Source organism: Spathaspora passalidarum (assembly GCF_000223485.1).
Source record: "Spathaspora passalidarum NRRL Y-27907 unplaced genomic scaffold SPAPAscaffold_1, whole genome shotgun sequence".
Taxonomy (NCBI): Eukaryota; Fungi; Ascomycota; class Pichiomycetes; order Serinales; family Debaryomycetaceae; genus Spathaspora; species Spathaspora passalidarum.
This window is the reverse complement of record NW_006767425.1, coordinates 1,904,214-1,923,776: the sequence shown is the minus strand read 5'-3', so window position 1 is coordinate 1,923,776 and position 19,563 is coordinate 1,904,214. Positions and strand designations below refer to the sequence as shown.

At 36.8% G+C, this 19,563-nt stretch overlaps 5 protein-coding genes across 5 annotated transcripts; 4 read left to right on the top strand and 1 right to left on the bottom strand. All coding sequences in view use genetic code 12, as the record gives it.

The window, feature by feature from the left end:
* Positions 1-228: 228 nt before the first annotated feature.
* On the top strand, positions 229-1,074 carry RRP42 (exosome non-catalytic core subunit; the record flags this gene model as incomplete). Its single annotated transcript, XM_007372869.1, has 1 exon — positions 229-1,074. The coding sequence occupies one exon, from the start codon at positions 229-231 to the stop codon at positions 1,072-1,074; it is 846 nt and encodes a 281-aa protein (XP_007372931.1).
* A 114-nt stretch (positions 1,075-1,188) lies between these two features.
* On the bottom strand, positions 1,189-3,060 carry SPAPADRAFT_58751 (tRNA (guanosine(18)-2'-O)-methyltransferase; the record flags this gene model as incomplete). The annotated part of the gene is made up of 2 exons (XM_007372868.1): positions 1,189-2,468; positions 2,520-3,060. The coding sequence occupies 2 exons, from the start codon at positions 3,058-3,060 to the stop codon at positions 1,189-1,191; spliced, it is 1,821 nt and encodes a 606-aa protein (XP_007372930.1).
* A 4,644-nt stretch (positions 3,061-7,704) lies between these two features.
* SPAPADRAFT_146859 (uncharacterized protein) lies at positions 7,705-12,966 on the top strand (the record flags this gene model as incomplete). Its single annotated transcript, XM_007372867.1, has 2 exons — positions 7,705-9,611; positions 12,552-12,966. 2 exons carry the CDS (start codon positions 7,721-7,723, stop codon positions 12,881-12,883), a joined length of 2,223 nt encoding a protein of 740 aa, XP_007372929.1.
* A 904-nt stretch (positions 12,967-13,870) lies between these two features.
* On the top strand, positions 13,871-16,072 carry SPAPADRAFT_146854 (uncharacterized protein; the record flags this gene model as incomplete). Its single annotated transcript, XM_007372866.1, has 1 exon — positions 13,871-16,072. The coding sequence occupies one exon, from the start codon at positions 13,871-13,873 to the stop codon at positions 15,968-15,970; it is 2,100 nt and encodes a 699-aa protein (XP_007372928.1).
* Positions 16,073-16,746: 674 nt separating this feature from the next.
* On the top strand, positions 16,747-19,095 carry SPAPADRAFT_64626 (uncharacterized protein; the record flags this gene model as incomplete). Its single annotated transcript, XM_007372865.1, has 1 exon — positions 16,747-19,095. The coding sequence occupies one exon, from the start codon at positions 16,872-16,874 to the stop codon at positions 18,999-19,001; it is 2,130 nt and encodes a 709-aa protein (XP_007372927.1).
* Positions 19,096-19,563: the final 468 nt, after the last annotated feature.

The window sequence follows — 19,563 nt, the reverse complement described above, 5'->3', positions numbered from 1 at the left end:
CAGAAAAAAATTCAAAGATTTTATTTTCATCAGACAAAAAATTATGATGAGCTTCAACTGCAAGTAACAGACAGACAGACGGCAGACGGCAGACGGCAGACGGCAGACACACAAACGGTAGACTGCAGACAAACAGACAGACACACATCACACACAGACAGACACAGAGAGACATCACAAACCACAAACCACACACCACACACCACACACCACACACCAACACACAATATGACGCTTTTATCACCTGCTGAACGATCATACTTGCGCGATTCTCTAACAGCCTCCCCAATAATCCGTCCAGATTCTCGTACTCCCCACCAATTCCGACCCATTGAAGCCAAGACCTCGTTCTTATCCTCATCCAATGGATCTGCCAGAGTTAGACTCATTGACGGAAGTGAATGTATAGTAAGCGTCAAAGCCAAGGTTGTTGACTTGGCTCTGGTGAGCAACTTAGTCGAAGTTGATATCGATGTTGATTCATTCCGTGACGATTCAAATTTCGTGACTAATTTGAAGTTTCATATTTTGAACTCATTGGCCAACTTTCCCAGCACTGTGTTGAAGTTGACTACAAAGTATGGGTATAAGTTGTTCATCGATGTTATTGTTACCAGTCACTCGTCGTACCCATTGACTTTGATTTCATTGGCCACTTATCTTGCATTGAAAACAGCCAGATTACCCAAGTTAGTAAGTGAAGTAAATGACGAAGAGATTGCCGAACAACCTACATTTGCCGACGATTGGGCAGAATCCACGTTAATCCAAGACTTGCTTGATGCCCCATTCCAACCACCAGTGTTGATCACCCTCGGTATCATTGGCAATAACATAATATTCGATCCTTCAATTGAAGAAGAACAAATCATTGACAATTCCTTAGTGATTGGATTCTACAATGGAAGAGTTATAACTCCTATAAATACAATTAGTTTAAGCTCTATTTCAAACGGTGTTAATCTGATTGTATTGGTCAAGGCTCTTGAATTGGGGAACAAATATGGTGGTATGGTTGTTAAAGCTTTGGATACCTTGATTGAACAAGATATCGATGATGAAAATATTTTCTAATAGCTTAGTAACGCATTCAATGGTTACTTAAATGTCTTGTAATAATACAGTTTGAATAATTATTTACAATATGTAGTATAAATGACTCTTAGCCAGTCCTTTTCGTTCACTCTATTAACAGTGCTGGGATGAGTAAGCATGCACAATAATAGCAGTAGCAGTTTGGATATTCATGGATCTGATAACACCAACTTGCTTAATCTCGACACAAAAGTCCAACTCACTCAATAAATCTCCCGGAATACCTTCTCTTTCCTTACCCAACAAGATCAACGACTTCTTAGGGAACTCTAACTTGTTATTAAGTTCCACAGACTCAGTAGTTTGTTCCAACCCAATAAGGGTATATCCTTCCTTCTTCTTTGCGATCAAATAATCCTTAATCTCTTCCATCTTAACTTCAATCATCGGCATCCAATGATCAGCGGTGACAGCAACGTTCTTGAATTGCGGGTGTTGAGTAACAGTCATATCATTAAGTGTGAGTGTACCTGCTCCCAAGACATCACACAATCTACAGATCCCACCCAAGTTAGGTGGTTTATCCACGAGTGAAGACACCACAATCAAGTCGCTTCGGACAATGTCTTGTCTTCCTTCGTCGATATCCATAATGGTAGTCCATGCACCTGACTTGGTCTGAAGTGGGTTTCCAGTAAGTGCCTTACTGACTTTCTTACCTACCTGAGCTTGTTTCTCTTGGATAACATCTCCAATTGGATGGTTCAACTTCTTAACATGTTCCTCAGATAAATATCTTTGGTATTGGCTAGGCAAGATATAATCAACATCATCACGGTTGTACAATCTATAGATCAACCCTCCTGACAAATTACACAAGGTGAACTCAGTAATATCCCATAATAAAGCATCACCAGTCTTGTGATCATTGATACTGTCTGATTTCATAGTATTGCTATAAATACTATCAACAACGTGCAACATATCCTGCGAAAGTATGCTCATTATCTTGTCGTTGCTATGAATGGACATGATTAAACTCAAGGAAAAGTGTCTTGTCAATGCCTTGTTTGAAGTCGACCCAGGAATGATGATGTTAAGCAATTTAGTCACTTGTTCAACAGTAGGCGCTTGCTTAATCATAAGGTAGAGGATCTTCTCATAGGAAATGACAATGGTTGGTGTGATGGTATTGCTTGCCAAGGTGTCAAACATTTGATTGACAATTTGTTCATTCTTGTCAGTGAGAAGTTTATAAGATAAGATCCATTCAAGGTACACTCTAATCATTGGACTCTTGTCGGTTTCAATCATGTTGAGAATCAACTTGTAGTCGATACTGACTTTGTCAACTATGGATAGGACGATTGTCCATAATTGAATTCGATTCCAGGTTTCTATAGAATCAACATTATTAACAATATTGAATAATTCTGGGTGAGTATCCACAATAACATCGTGTATAAGCTGGGCATACTGTTCACTCTTAATGCTGTTGAAAATAGCCATCAAGTTGACTCTAGCAGAGATTTCCTCATCACCATAAGTGTCAGCATATATGTCAGACTTGGTCAAACTGATTTGTTCATCGTATATTCTAGAAATTATCGATTCAAGACGGAAGCTATTGTTTCTCAATTGATATACCAAGAAAGCATCAATCAACACAGGAACTAACCAATCCAACTCTTGTTCATAGTTCAAAATACACTTGGTTAATTCTGGAAGTAAACTTCTTCTAGTGATCCCATTAGCAATAACCGACTCACTGAATTTGACAAGCAATTCACTGACTTCTTCGTTCTCCTTGGAGTAGTCAAGCACATTCTTGTGGAACAAGGTTTGAATAAGCAACACATGCAAGTTCTTTTGGTTGAGTTGCAATCTACCAGCTTCTAAATTAAACCATAATGAAGTCAACAATTCCACAATCTGATCGATACGACCTACACCCGAGTCCAAGTATCCCTTGATAGTTTGCACCATTGACAAATTGGACTTGTAGTCAGTTGAGTTCGAGTTCATGATAGCCACCACTTTTTCAATATCAACATGTTCTTTAGAAAGCGAGATTTGCAAACAATGATAATATTCTCCCATGATTTCATCCTTCAATTTGTAAAAATGCTTTACTTGTTGAGAAAGTGTGTCTGAGTGAATCAACAAGATTGAGTAGAACTTAACCACAGTGTCTGCATCTTGAAACTTGAAGCTACCGTTTCTAAACCAAATATTAAACAATCTAAACTTGTACAAGGTCTTGGTTAAGGCGTAATAGTCCTTCGATTGTACTTCAACTTCGAGCTCCTTCCACAATGCAAGAATTCTGTTGCGAGAAGGTGGTGCGTGATCAGTGTCGGATAAAGCACGGATTATGTCGTCATCAAGGGTTATTTGATCAACTGACATGTCCGAAAACCCTGCTTGTAAGAGCTTAACACCTAACAAGTCATTAGAGTGTGGGTGTGATCCTGCCAATCCGTAGAGCAAGACTTTATGGTCAATATCATTTTCAGCCTCTACGTATTCAAGCAAGTTAGCGTCCTTGGTGTATTCCTGCAAGAGCTTTAAGTTTTCATGGACTAATTTAAACCCATTGAATTTCACAAACTTGTTGAGAACCGTTAAGAATTCACTAATTTCAAGTTTGAAATTGAGGAGTAATCTCAAGTTGATCACTTGACAACTGGTTTGGAAGATCTCCCCTTCAGCCTTGACTTCAAACAACTTAATCAATGATTCATCATGAACTCCAAATTGTAAGCATTGCTTACCTTCCAATCCCTTCATTAATCCGTACACCACGGCGATTCTTGATGGATCAAATGCGTCTTTCAAGTTCTCAAGGGTTTTCAATACCGCAAGAGCGATATCAGAATCACCAGTGGCGACTAATCCACCAATGAACGAGATAAGCTTGTCGATATATTCACATTGATCTACACCATCAACATTCTTGACGATTAAATTAGATGCCAACATCAAGTTAGGCAAGATCACACTTTCCAAAAACACAAGTCCATGTTTGATCAAAGGGAGGTTACGTCTAGGAATATCCAAAATCATTCTAATAACAAACTTTCTAACTGAGTCCATTGTGGCTCTTAAACCAATTGCAATCAAACACCATCCCCAAGATGGATGGATGAGGGAGTCCGTGGAGATCAAATTTATAATATCCTGTCTGGCTGCTTCTGCTTGATGTAACGATGTGTCTATACCAACAATTTCAAAAAGGGCCAAGTATCTAGACCATTCCAAGAGGTGTCTGTCGCCGTTTGAGATATCCCATGCGATGTACTTGTTTGCGAAGGAAGCAGTGATTGACTTGAGTGAAAGCTGAAGAATGGAAAGGGAGAATTTTCTGTGTTCATTAATCTCACTGATTAATCCTGATTGTAACATGCTCCAATACTTGTCTTGCTCCACTATAGTCTGGATTGACGGATTAGTGTTTAAGTACCTTAACCACAATACAAAGGAGTGATTTTGGTGATATTTCAAATGGGATTCATTCAAGGTGGATATAATCTCCCAAATGAACTCGGCAGAGTGAACAGTGACAACCGAGTCAATTCTCCATCTGAGCAATTTAGAAACTTGGGTTGAGATAACATCGTCGTTCATTCCGAGTAGTTTGATCAATAACTCATCGAGTGAATCCCCACAGTCGGTATCCATGAAAAGTAAATCAAGGAATTCCAATAATATAATCACATCTTCTGAGCTGACTTGTTCATCGGATTCACTTTGTATCTTTGGGTCAATTTGGAAGTATCCCCGGTTCTTCACGACATATAAAGAAAGGAGGACATTAACACGGTCGAGAATGTCGCCACGGAGTTTACTAACGCATTGGACCAATTTTATGTTGTATGGAAGTAATTTGCGGTTGAGTAAATTGTCGTAAATAAAGGTGTACAATTGGTTGTAAATGTCAGGATACAGGTCCAAGTTGAAGTCTGACAAGAGTTCGATTATAACGTCAATATTGTCTAAATTGGAGGAGACATCAACCAAAAGCTTGGTGATTAATTCAGATTGCTTGGTCTCACCTAGATGTTTTGCTATTAACGAGGTGGACGACGTCATTGTTGCACGATTAGAGATACTCTGTTGTAGTAAAATATATTAGCTGAATTTTTTTTTCAGTTTTGACAAGATCTCATCTGATCTATATGCAGGACAGGAAAGCCTAGCAGTGGAACTGTAGCTGCGACGACCATGCGTTTGAAACTTGTTTAACAAGGCCGCCTGGCTGAATTCAGTAAGATAGGAAAGCGCAGCGAGTTCTTTCCCCCTCGAAGAGTATGGAAACTCTCTGGAATTAGGCAGCCGATACCACTTCCAGCTCCATACAATCACACCAATCACGTGATCCAATGGTCCATTTTTGCAACTAGTCTATAGCTTTTCAACACACAGTTTGCTTCGTCTAGGCTCATTATACTCGTCACGATACAGCTATGAACTGCTCAAATTAGCAAAAGCAAGTCTCTTCATTCGAGGTGCTGATGCACTCGGCCTACCAAAGCATTTTCCTATCAGCAATAGGAAATGAAGTTTGTAATTGTACAAGTCAGCGGACACTCAGGTTATGAACATATGAACACACATATCCCCCCTTGCATGAATTAGTGAAATCCAGATTGAACAGTGCTTTAGTTACTTTAGCCAATGGCTTTTTAATTTGTAATTGCTAATTAAAAGAACAGATATGAAATTCTCAACCCACGAAATGAAGGACTCGTAACCATCCAACTGCCAAGAAAAAAAAAATGCTAGCAAGCAATCAACAAAGACAAGGAAGAGAATGTAAAGATAAGTTTTCCTCTGGAAGGGGGTACCAGTTGCAAAGTGAACACCAAGATCATTTGCATTTAACACATGAAAATATTTTTTTTGTTTTTGCAACAATGGCCCTTTTATTTTTTTTTTTTTTTTTTTTGCAGCTGTGAGATTGGCTAAAATTTGAGAATGGAACCTGTGGTTCATTTCCTTAACATGGAAATTTCAGTTATGAGCTATTGTTTCTACAACAAAGATTTATTGTGATTCGATATAGATTTGATAGCTTTAGACCGACATTAAGTGGGGGAATGAATCGATCCTAAATGTAAGTCTCTCTACATCATTTTTTCAGAGTTATGGAAAATTAAGAACCAAAATCGGCCTGGGTATAGTTCCTAATGGTTGAAGTGGTAAAAATAGGTACATTAAATAACTGAAAACTAACAGATATCATTAATGTCCTCAACACCTTTCTACAGATAGGGCACATCTTCAAAGAATAAAGCTTTGATAGTGTGACCTTTTCCAGGGTGCTACAAGGTGTGGATACTTTATTCAGGAAATACTCGCTTGCTACCCCTGCGTTGTTTAAAACAGCCAATGGTTCGAATAGCCGTTGTTTACATGTAATGTTGAAAAATTTTTCAATGACTCTATATCCGCCTTATTCCGGAGTTAACAGGGGGGGGGGGGGCAATAGGAGTTTAGTACAAAAAATATTTTCTACAAGAAAGTACACCACTATTCATTTTCCGCGGAAGTTAATATTAATTCACTGGGTAGTTACTCTAACTTACTCCTCTCTCCCGCCCCCTCCCCCTCTCTCTACTCTCTCTACTTTGTCTAAGCTAATTAGTCCACACATCATTTGCCAAGCAACTTGGATAGACATATGCATGCAATTTCAAGTTCGGCTCGTAAGTAAAGACGCCTTGGCAATTTTAGATCCTTTTTTTTTTTGTTTTAGATTCCACAATGTACAGAAGGCCTCTGATCCGATGTATGGAAGTCGATCCGCAAAATCCGTAAAACCGAAAGAAGAATGTGGATCCCCCACTGTCGCCATGTAAAGTCAATTTTGTAACAATTATTTCATGTGTCGTGTAATTACTGTGTCACTTGCGATTGGCTGAATTCAATTACATTCCAGCTAGATCCTTTTGATAAAAAAAATTTTTTCTCCTTCAACAAAGGCCGCAACACAAAGCATACCTTCCTAAAACAATATTACGGATACAAAAGCCATTTCACCTGAATAACAATAAGCAATTTAACAATATTTAAACAGGAGCACACCATTGTTCCGGTAATCAGATGGTTATTTTTTCACCTGAAAAAAAATGTTCTGCAATTGGCTTATTTCAACAATGGTTGACTCTGTTTTATTACCGGTCAATTCATGCACTCACCTCATAATATTTACACAAAACACCATAAACAATACACATTGTTTTAGCTGATTCCAATGCTCAGGCGGTACCAAGAAAAATATTATGGTCATTTTCCCAACAAGGAAATCCGTATTGTTGGTCATAGTGACTGTGTGATTGGCCACAAGGGTAATGCCGTTCGGATTTGCCAAGGTAAATTTAGTAGTTATACACGAAGTGCAGTCTGTCATTGGCAGGTTCTCTTGGCAACTGTAAGGGGATGCCTCCAAGAAAACCACATTTACGGAACTCCTGTTTGAAAATATTTTTTACAGATTTAAAAGATAAAATTTCCAAATGCTTCTAAAATATTGTGGTTTAATTGATGCAATACGAGACAAAAAAAATATATGTGAAAACTCCTCGGTGTTTGCAATGACTGCAAGACTATAAATTACTGCAAATCCTGACTATTATGTCCACATTTCCGTTACCAATATAGTAGTTTGAACTCTATAGCAAATATGAACTTATTATATTCATTCTATTTGTTATTTTTTGCAGTCAGTGGTGTAGTCGCTATACCTGGGATCGAATGGTATAAACCAACCTTAGGTTTGTATGCATGTTTGTATGAAATTGACTATTCAGGAAACTTTACCTTCTGTCCAGCTACAGATTCTACATGTTTATGTTCGGACCCAAACTCAAGAGCAACCATGGCTGGTTGTTTAGTTTACCATGATAGAAACACAACAATCATGACTGACTATATCGTCAAGTATTGTGGGATGTATTTCGAAACCAATTTGACTTCAGATTGGTTTGAAGGTGCCTACGCTAACTTTACCGCAAGGGCTAAGTACTTCAAAGATATTGACATGCCTGCTGATAGCAACATCGTTGATGTTCCATTAAAGTTTGAACCAAAAGATATGGATCACTACCTGACCATTGCCATGAACTTCTTAGGTAACTACGATGATTCTGTCTACTACGGTGTATCTGTCTATGGATTCTGGCTCATAGTATTGTTAATCGGTGCCGCTAGTCACTGGACTAAGATGTTGTTCCCAGGGTTGACTAAGAAGATGACTGGTCCTGTTTCCAACTTCTGGAGGAAATACATTTCTATGCCAGCTTTTATCGGCAGAAGAAAGGCTCAATCAATTCCAGGGTTTAAAATATTTGACAGTTTAATTCCAACCAGATTTGAAATGCTTGTGATTTCTTTGTTCTACGTCTACATGATTATTATTCACGCCATTAACATGAAAGGTGTCAAGGGCGACCCTGTTTTTGGTTCTAAGTATATGGCTGAATTGAGATATGTTGCTGATAGAACCGGTATTGTTGGTACTGCCATGATGCCATTGGTATTCTTGTTTGCTGGTCGTAACAACTTTTTGCAATGGATCTGTGGTTTCAACTATTCTACTTTCCTCTGTTACCATCGTCATCTTGCTAGAGTCATGTTTATGTTGATTGTCATTCATTCCGTCAACTTCACCATTCTTGAAGAAGAATACTATGCTGAAGATATAAAAGAACCATGGCTTTACTGGGGTGTTGTTGCAACTATTGTTGGTGGTGTTATGTTAATCCAAAGTATCCTTTATCTTAGAAGAATCAACTACGAGATTTTCCTCCTTGTGCATATCGTATTGGCTACTTTCTGGGTTGTTGGTACTTGGGTCCACGTTGTTGATTTCGGTTATGGTTGTGTCTTTATTCCAAGTATTGCAGTTTGGGGTTTCGACAGAGCAGTCAGAATAGGACGTTTGCTCTATTTCGGATTCCCTGAAGTTACTATTGCCTTAGTTGGTGATGAAACCATCAAATTGTCAATTCCAAAACCAAAGAACTGGCATCCAATCCCAGGTGGACATGCTTTTATCTACTTCTTGAAGCCAACTTACTTCTGGCAATCACATCCATTTACCTTCACCAGTTCTGCCAAAGAAGACCACACCATTGTCATGTATATCAAACTCAAGGGTGGGATCACTCACAGTTTATACAAGTTATTAAACAAGTCACCAGGTAAAACTGTCACTATGAGAGTTGGTGTTGAAGGCCCTTACGGTGAATCCACTCCAGCCAAGTATGTAGACAAGGCTGTTTTCATTGCTGGTGGTAATGGTATTCCAGGTATCTATTCTGAAGTTCATGACATTGCTGTTAGATCCACCAAGGAAAGAAATCAAGTATTAAAATTGATTTGGGTTATTAGAGACTATGGTTCCATTGCTTGGTTCCATGACGAACTTGCAGCATTACAAAATACCAATATTGACACCACAGTTTATGTTACTAAACCAAGTGCTAACTTGGGTAAGATTGAACAATTAGATAAACTGGACAGCTCAAAGGAAGGGTCTATCAAGTCTTCTGAATTAACCAAATCTTACGAAGGTGTGGATGCAGTTGAGCAATTAAAAGAAGAATTAGCCCATATCCACTTTGAAGAAGGTAGACCAAATCTTGAGCAATTGGTTCAAGACGAAGTTAAGGATTCTCCAGGATCGATTGCTTTTGTTTCTTGTGGTCATCCAATCATGGTAGATGAAGTTCGTTACCAATGTGTCAAGAACATTGGAAACCCAGAAAAGAAAAGAGTTGATTTCTACGAACAACTTCAAGTGTGGGCTTAGTCTTGTAAATTATGCATCTTTGAAAAACTCGCTTGATAGGGTTAATTGTCTTTATATCTTGTAAATTTGTATTTAATTAGAATTTTAATAATGTTAATAATGTAGAGGAAGAATTTTAGATTTCTATAGAAAGCTCAACGGAGCCGAGGTTGCAATATGAAAAGGCGAACAAACACGTGGATGAAATTCCCATTGTATGTATTACGAGCCCCATTTTACCTTCAATTTATCACAAAAGAAGGACAGTCCAATACCGCAAAAAATTACTTGGAACATCATCATTAAAAATAATTTAATTGCGCGCGCATCTAATTCGTATCTTCAAAACCATACACTACAAACCCCCCCCCCCCCCCCCCCCCACCTAGTTGTATTACATGTTCTAGTTAATATACAGAAAGCGAAATTCATAAATCAATTCGCATTCTGTGCATTATTTTCAGTATGCATCATCTTTTGTTGCTGTCGGCTACATCACGACCAACAATAAAGTTTAGACCCCACATTGAAGCGCAATGACTTAGCTTATTATTGTTATGGATTGATGATCAGGATGAGTTAAAAATATTCATTGTTGAACGGAGTTAGATAGACGAAATTCATGATTGGCTGCAACAGCTTTTGCCAAGGAGGGGAAAACATGCTTGACAGCGCCAAGGGGGTTTAGGATGAAAAATATCTAATATTTTTTAACGATCAAAAAGATAAAATCCAGAGCTAAGCCCAATATATATTTTTTTGCATTAAGTGGTTCCACACCTTTAACAATTAACACAAAAATGCAAACCTAAGCCATTTGGTTTCAACAATAAAACATACGAAAATGAAAAATTATAAATAGATGGCAATTGGCCACATACTTGAGAAGGATTTTCATGTTAGAACATTACTCTACCAGCTGCTAACATGAATCCGACCATTTTAGTTTATTTTGTTTTTGGCTTGTTAGTTCCGGTATATGCGGAAAGTATCGAATTTTACAAGAAATCTGTGGCCATGTACGCATGTGCCTATCAAATTCTTTATAGTACTGATGTAAGACTTTTTGGACCTACTGATTATCCCAGTTTATGCGCAAGTGAGAATTCAAGAGCTACCATTGCAGGATGTTTAGAATACAAGAATAGATACACAACCTTTTTGGATAAATATATTATTAATTATTGTAAAGAAAACTTTAATGTTACATTGCAACCAGATTGGCACGAGGTAGCATTGAATGATTACAACCAAAGGGCCCAGTATGTCAAAGATATTCCCATGCCTGATGGTAATATAACTGTTAATGTTCCCGTAAAGTATGAACCAGACACTATGAACTATTATGCAGAGGTCGCAAACAGATTCTTACTTAATTATGATGATTCTATTTATTATGGAGCAGCAATCCTTGGTTTCTGGTTGATTGTGTTAATCATTTATGCTATTAGTCATTGGTCCAAGATCTTATTTCCAGGATTTATCAGGAAACTGACTGGTCCTATCACAAACTTTTGGAGACGATTTGTGTTTATGCCAGCCTTGATAGGTAAAAGGAAGTCCCAGTCAATGCCAGGATTTGTGATTTTTGATAGTTTAATCCCAGCTAGATTTGAGATGGTTGCGATTTCTATATTCTATATTTTGATTATTGTTGTTCACACAATTAATATGAATGGTGTTGCAAATGATCCTGTTTTAGGTTCAAAGTATGAGGCAGAATTGAGATATGTTGCTGATAGAAGTGGTATTATTGGTACAATGATTATGCCATTGGTATTTTTATTTTCAGGTAGGAACAACTTCTTGCAATGGGTTTGTGGTATCAATCAGGCTACATTCCTTTGCTATCATCGTCACATCGCTAGAGTGATGTTTATGTTAATTGTTATTCACTCTGTGACTTATACTATTGCTGATAAAGAGGACTATGCAGAAACCATACCACAACCATGGCTTTATTGGGGTGTTATTGGTACTATCATGGGAGGATTGATGTTGATTCAAAGTATCCTTTACCTTAGAAGACATTGGTATGAATGTTTTCTCATTGTCCATATACTTTTAGCTGTATTTTGGATTGTGGGTACCTGGGTTCATATATTCGATCTTGGATATGGTGATCTCTTATATCCTAGTATCGCTGTTTGGTGTTTTGATAGATTGATAAGAATTTGCAGATTATTTTACTTTGGTACGGCACAGGCAACTCTTACTTTAGCAGGTGAAGACACTATCAGGATGACAATCCCTAAGCCTAAGCATTGGTCTATTGTTCCAGGTGGGCATGCATTTGTGTACTTCATGAAGCCTGCATACTTTTGGCAATCACACCCTTTCACATTCTCAAACTCATCCGATAGTGACACTCTTGTGTTTTACATGAAGGTCAAACGTGGAGTTACTAAAAACTTTTATAACTTGTTGAATAAAGCTCCTGGAAGAACTATTACTGTTAGAGTTGGAGTTGAAGGTCCATATGGTGAATCATCACCAGCCAAATATTCAGATAAGGCTGTTTTCCTCGCAGGTGGTAATGGTATTCCTGGTATTCTCTCCGAGGTTTATGATATTTCATTGAAATCATCAAAAGAAAGAAAATCTATATTAAAGCTAGTTTGGGTGGTAAGAGAATACAGCTCCATAGTTTGGTTTCATGATGAACTTTCCAAGTTGAAGAGCACCAATATTGATACTACAATTTATGTTACTCGCCCAGAAGCAAACTTGACTAATATCAGCGACATTAACGAGAAAATTACCAGTTCAAAGGAAGATTCGATTAATGAAGTATCCAAGTCCAAGGAATATATAACTGATGATATTCCTGGCGAATTGAAGGAGAAATTATCACATATTCATTTTGAAGAAGGCAGACCTAACATTGAGAGATTGATTCAAGATGAAATCAAGGAATCACCAGGGTCCACGTTCTTTGTTGCTTGTGGACACCCAATTATGGTTGATGAAGTTCGTTATCAATGTTGTAAGAACATTGACAACCCTGAGAAGAAGAGAGTTGATTTCTTTGAACAACTTCAAATCTGGGCCTAAAAGTGTTATAGTTTTTAGTTTCATGTAGAAGTGTCTAATATTTCTTTTTTATATATTGCAATTGTTGCTTTTAGCGTATCTTATAATAACTGTAGTTATGAATGTGTTCGACAAACATCGGCCATACGAAAGAAAAATTGTCCAGAAGTACGGTATCTTATATTAATTTTGAAGGAAAAGGTGAAATACAAATAAAAGTTTTAGAAAAAATTGATATTGTTGCTCCGGTTCATACACAAAGTTTAGCAAAAAAAAAAAATAATAGCAAAGTGAACAACCTCAAGTAAGACTTTTTTCTTTGAAGAGGCTTAGTTTCGTATATAAGACCATCTCGTAAATGTAACTCGGGTCTCCAAATTTATGCTTAACGTGATTTTTCTGAGAAATTAAAATTTAAATCAAGGTATCGTTTCTAATTGAATTAAAACTGATCCACGGTTATCAAAAAGATCAAAAACAGTGAGAATGAAAATTTTTCAACCAGAACAGGCGTCTTTTTCATGAGTGCATGAAAATGTTTATACCAAACTTTTAATCTTCTAAAACCTTTAAAAGAGAGGCGTCAATTAAAATTAACCATTAACTACATACCATATTGGAACTCTTTGTAAGTTATTTCTTGGAATTGCCTAGATCAGATAAATTTTAACAATTAAACACCCTTTTAACGCTATTGTTCAAAGCTTTTGTGTAATGTCACATTTGGCCAAACCATGCCAAGAAACATTAAACTGGTAATACAACAAGGTTAAACTGATGATTGGCTATAACAACATGTCGAATCGGAATTGAGGTAAGTAATGGGGCATGGTAGAGGAAAATGTGAAACATGTGAAAGTTTAACCGAATATCGGTTATTTTTACTGATGGAAAAGATAAAAGTTCAAGGCATTTTACATTTCCATCAAACAAAACGAAAAAGTATAAATTGTTGCAAATTTCCCTCTTGTGACCTAAAATTGTGTTGGTTATTTAACTTTCTCCAAGATGAAGATTCTCTGCTTAGTGTTTATCTTTGCAATTGGAGCTCTTGCCCATGGTAGCGGACTTGAATTTTATAAGCAGGCTGCTCCATTGTATGGTTGCAACTATATAATAAGCTATACTGGTTATCATTTTTGTCCACCTACTGACAAGACGTGTTTGTGTACCAATGAAAACTCAGTTGCTACCATTGCAGGATGTCTCGCTAACACGAATAGTAACACTACATATGTAGTTGATCACTTTGTCCCTGAATACTGTCACGAATATTACTTAACTGAATTGGAACCAGATTGGTATAATAAGGCGTTAGAATACTTCAACAAGAATGCCAGGAACGCTTCTGAGGTAGAAGCTACTGAAACCCCCATTGATTTCCCAATTAGGTTTGAGCAAGCAGAACTAGAAAGATACCAAGCTACTTCTATCAACTATTTCAATAACCGTGATGATTCGATTTGGTACGGAGTAGCCTTATTTGGATTTTGGTTAGTTGTCTTAATTATCGCTGCTGTTAGCCATTGGTCTAAAATTTTATTCCCTGGTTTCATTAAGAAAATGACTGGTCCTATTTCCAACTTTTGGAGAAAATACATTTCTGCTCCAGCACTATTAGGTAAAAGAAAAGCTCAATTCATGCCTGGGTTTAAAGTTCTCGATAGCTTGATCCCTTCTAGATACGAATCGATTGTGGTTGCTTTATTTTATATCGTTACCATAATTACCCAATCAATTAATTTGAAAGCAATTGAAAATGATCCTGTCTACGGAACAAAATATGCAGCAGAGATGAGATATGTTGGTGATAGGACGGGTATTGTGGGAACTATTATTATGCCATTGGTGATGTTATTTGCTGGTCGCAATAACTTCTTACAATGGTTGTGTGGGATCAATTATGCAACATTCCTTTGCTATCATCGTCATATCGCAAGAGTTATGTTTATGTTAGTTGTGGTCCATTCAGTAACTTATTCTATCTTTGAAGAAGAATATTATTATTCTGACTTCAAACAACCTTGGTTTTACTGGGGTGTCATTGCTACTACAATTGGAGGATTCATGTTAATCCAAAGTATTCTTTACCTCAGAAGATACTGGTACGAAATGTTTTTATTCATACATATTGTTTTTGCTGCTGTATATATTGCAGGTACTTGGATACATATTGTTAATTTGGGATATGGTATTATTTTATATCCAAGTGTGGCTGTTTGGTGTTTTGACAGGTTGGTAAGATTGTGTCGATTAACCTACTTTGGATTCCCTGAACTGACTCTCACATTGGTAGGCAATGAAACAATCAAGGTGACCATTCCCAAACCTAGGTATTGGTCTCCAATTCCTGGAGGGCATGCATTCATTCACTTTATCAAACCAACTTATTTCTGGCAATCACACCCATTCACATTCACAAGTTCAGCCGAAGAAAACAATATTGTCATGTATATTAAGCTTAAGGGTGGTGTAACTCACAGCTTATACAAATTATTGAATAAGTCCCCAGGTAAGACTATGATTATGAGAGTCGGTGTTGAAGGTCCTTACGGTGAGGCTACACCAGCAAAATATTCTGACAAGGCTGTTTTCATCGCTGGTGGTAATGGGATCCCTGGTATTTATTCAGAGATCTATGATATTGGTTTAAGAGCACCAAAGGCAAGTAAGCAGGTATTAAAATTGATTTGGGTTATTAGAGATTACGCCTCTATTTCTTGGTTCCACGAAGAGCTTAAAACCTTGCAAAATACCAACATAGACATCACCATTTATGTTACTAGACCTTCTAACTTCAGTAAAATTGAAGAATCAAATAGTTCAAAGGAAGGATCTATCAAATCTTCTGAATTGGTCAATTCATATGAAAGTGTGGATGTAATTGAACAATTGAAAGAATTGTCTCACATTCATTTCAAAGAAGGTAGACCAAATCTTGAGCAATTGGTTCAAGACGAAGTTAAGGATTCTCCAGGATCGATTGCTTTTGTTGTTTGTGGACATCCAATCATGGTAGATGAAGTTCGTTACCAATGTGTCAAGAACATTGGAAACCCAGAAAAGAAAAGAGTTGATTTCTACGAACAACTTCAAGTTTGGGCTTAGATTCGTAAATATATGTATTGCCAATTTGACTCCCCTAGATTTATTAATTTTACATCCTGTGAATTTATATTTAATTAGAATTTCGATAATATAAATTAGTGTCTTTTTCGGGAAACCCAAAGCAATTAAAGATTGAAGATGAGAGATTGAATAAACCCGTTATGAAATTCTCATTGTTACTAATTAATACGAATTACAATTAGCGATCTGAGTAACAGAAAAAAAAAATTGGGAAATGCAAGAGCACAAAAGTGTCGATCTAGAACACCATCTTCAAAAATATTTTTAAATTGCGCGCGCAGCGGTTTTAACCCGCGTACCTTAAAATAATATACCAAATATAATCACAGTCATACTGGCTGTTTCTGCTAGCATAAAAAAGTGTCAATTATAATTCAAATTTGGAAATTTTGTTATTATTTTCCGGATACATCATGCTCTGGCACTTGAACATACATCGCAACCAACAATAAGTTTAAACCCCACAATTTCAAGCAAACTTATTTAGCTTATTGTTACCTAATCAACAAGTATGCTAAAAAATATCCATAGATGAAAGGATTTGGATAAGTCAAATCAATGATTGGCTGTATGATACTAGGTTTTGTAGCCAAAGTAAAATTTGACACCACTGAGGGGATAAGGACAAAAGCTTGAAATATGAAATGCAATATTTTTTAATGATTAAAAAGATACAATTCACAGCTAAGCCCACTTCATATTTTTTTGCATTATATGTGGCTCTATATTTTCATTGGGCCCGAAAGTCTACATTAAAATCAGAGCTGCTCCCATTAGTTCCAACAATCAAAAATATATGAAAACGGAATATAAATATGGTAATTGAAAACGTTTTTGGTAATTGGTTTCATCCAAGAACATTTCCTAACCAGCTTCCAGTATGAATCCAACTATTTTAATTTATTTAATTTGTGGTTTATTCAGTGCTATTTCAGTCGAAGCAGAAAGTATGGAGTTTTACCAGAAATCTGTAGCTTGGTATGCCTGTTCCTACCAAGTACTTTATAGTACTGATGTCAGACTTTTTGGACCTACTGATTATCCCAGTTTATGCGCAAGTGAGAATTCAAGAGCTACCATTGCAGGATGTTTAGAATACAAGAATAGATATAATGCATTTGTGGATAATTATATTATTAATTATTGTAAAGAAAACTTTAATGTCACGTTGCAACCAGATTGGCACGAGGTAGCATTGAATGATTACAACCAAAGAGCCCAGTATGTCAAAGATATTCCTATGCCTGATGGTAATATAACGGTTAATGTTCCCGTAAAATATGAACCAGACACTATGAACTATTATGCATATGTTGCAAATACGTACTTGCTTAATTTCGATGATTCTATTTATTACGGGGCAGCTATATTCGGATTTTGGTTGGTTGTGTTAATTATCCATGCTGTTAGTCATTGGTCCAAGATCTTATTTCCAGGATTTATCAGGAATCTGACTGGTCCCATCACAAACTTTTGGAGAAGGTTTGTGTTTATGCCAGCATTAATAGGTAAAAGGAAGTCCCAGTCAATGCCAGGATTTGTGATTTTTGATAGTTTAATCCCAGCTAGATTTGATATGATTGCGATTTCCATCTTTTACATTTTGACTCTAATTTTTCATACAATTAACATGGATGGGGTTGCAAATGATCCTGTTTTTGGCTCAAAATATGAGGCAGAATTGAGATATGTAGCTGATAGAACTGGAATTGTCGGTACAATGATTATGCCATTGGTATTTTTATTTTCAGGTAGGAACAACTTCTTGCAATGGGTTTGTGGTATCAACCAGGCTACATTCCTTTGCTATCATCGTCACATCGCTAGAGTGATGTTCATTTTAGTTGTTATCCACTCAGTGGTCTATACAGTTGCTCAAAAATCCGTATACTCGTCATCTATTGTAGAACCATGGTTTTACTGGGGTGTTATTGGGACTATTGTTGGTGGGGTAATGTTGATGCAAAGTATCCTTTACCTTAGAAGACATTGGTATGAATGTTTTCTCATTGTCCATATACTTTTAGCTGTATTTTGGATTGTGGGTACTTGGATTCACATAATTGATTTTGGATATGGTGATCTCTTATATCCTTGCATTGCTGTTTGGTGCTTTGACAGATTGATAAGAATTTGCAGATTGTTTTACTTTGGTACGGCACAGGCAACTCTTACTTTAGCAGGTGAAGACACTATCAGGATGACAATCCCTAAGCCCAAGCATTGGTCTATTGTTCCAGGTGGTCATGCCTTTGTTTATTTCATGTGTCCATCGTACTTCTGGCAATCTCATCCCTTTACTTTCTCGAACTCATCCGATAGTGACACTCTTGTCTTTTACATGAAGGTCAAACGTGGAGTTACTAAAAACTTTTATAACTTGTTGAACAAAGCTCCTGGAAGAACTATTACTGTTAGAGTTGGAGTTGAAGGTCCATATGGTGAATCATCACCAGCCAAATATTCAGATAAGGCTGTTTTCCTCGCAGGTGGTAATGGTATTCCTGGTATTCTCTCCGAGGTTTATGATATTTCATTGAAATCATCAAAAGAAAGAAAATCTATATTAAAGTTAGTTTGGGTGGTAAGAGAATACAGCTCCATAGTTTGGTTTTATGATGAACTTTCCAAGTTGAAGAGCACCAATATTGACACTACAATTTATGTTACCCGCCCAGAAGCAAACTTAGATAGACTTGGTGAGTTTGACCGAATTTCTAGTTCAAAGGAAGATTCGATTAACGAAGTATCCAAATCCAAGGAATATATAACTGAAGATATTCCTGGAGAATTAAAGGGGAAATTATCACATATTCATTTTGAAGAAGGTAGACCTAACATTGAGAAATTGATTCAAGATGAAATCAAGGAATCACCAGGGTCCACGTTCTTTGTTGCTTGTGGACATCCAATTATGGTTGATGAAGTTCGTTATCAATGTTGTAAGAACATTGACAACCCTGAGAAGAAGAGAGTTGATTTCTTTGAACAACTTCAAGTTTGGGCTTAGATTTAATAGAGGCTTAGGCTCGTAAACTTTGGATTTTATATTTCGTAAATTTGATCACTACTTTTTTCTAAATTGCTCATCCGAGGCAGATTATATATCTTTTATACATGAAATATTTTTTGTATGAACTAGAGTAACTAAAACAAAAGCGGAGTACTTCTAAAGGAAGAGATATCACATTCCTATTTATTATGTTGAGCCAGGATATTGCGCGCGGGGATGCGATAAATTCTACCCCCTTTGCATGAAAATTATAATTTTTCATTGGATCTAATCTTATCCATCTAAAAAAATAACAAGAAAATCTTTAAAGCAAAGAATATCACCACCCCATCATTACCTGGTTGATAAAATGACAATATTTATTGAGATTTAACTTTCGAGGTACAGCCTGACACACATTTGATACCAGCATGTTGATACCTACAACACATAATTATGTCCAAATGACAAATTTGGGTGATTATTATTTACTTGATATTTAATGTGCCAAGAAATATTTTAGCAACGGGGTTGGATAGGCGAAAGCAGCGATTGGCTAGAACTCTTGGAATTGGAAAAG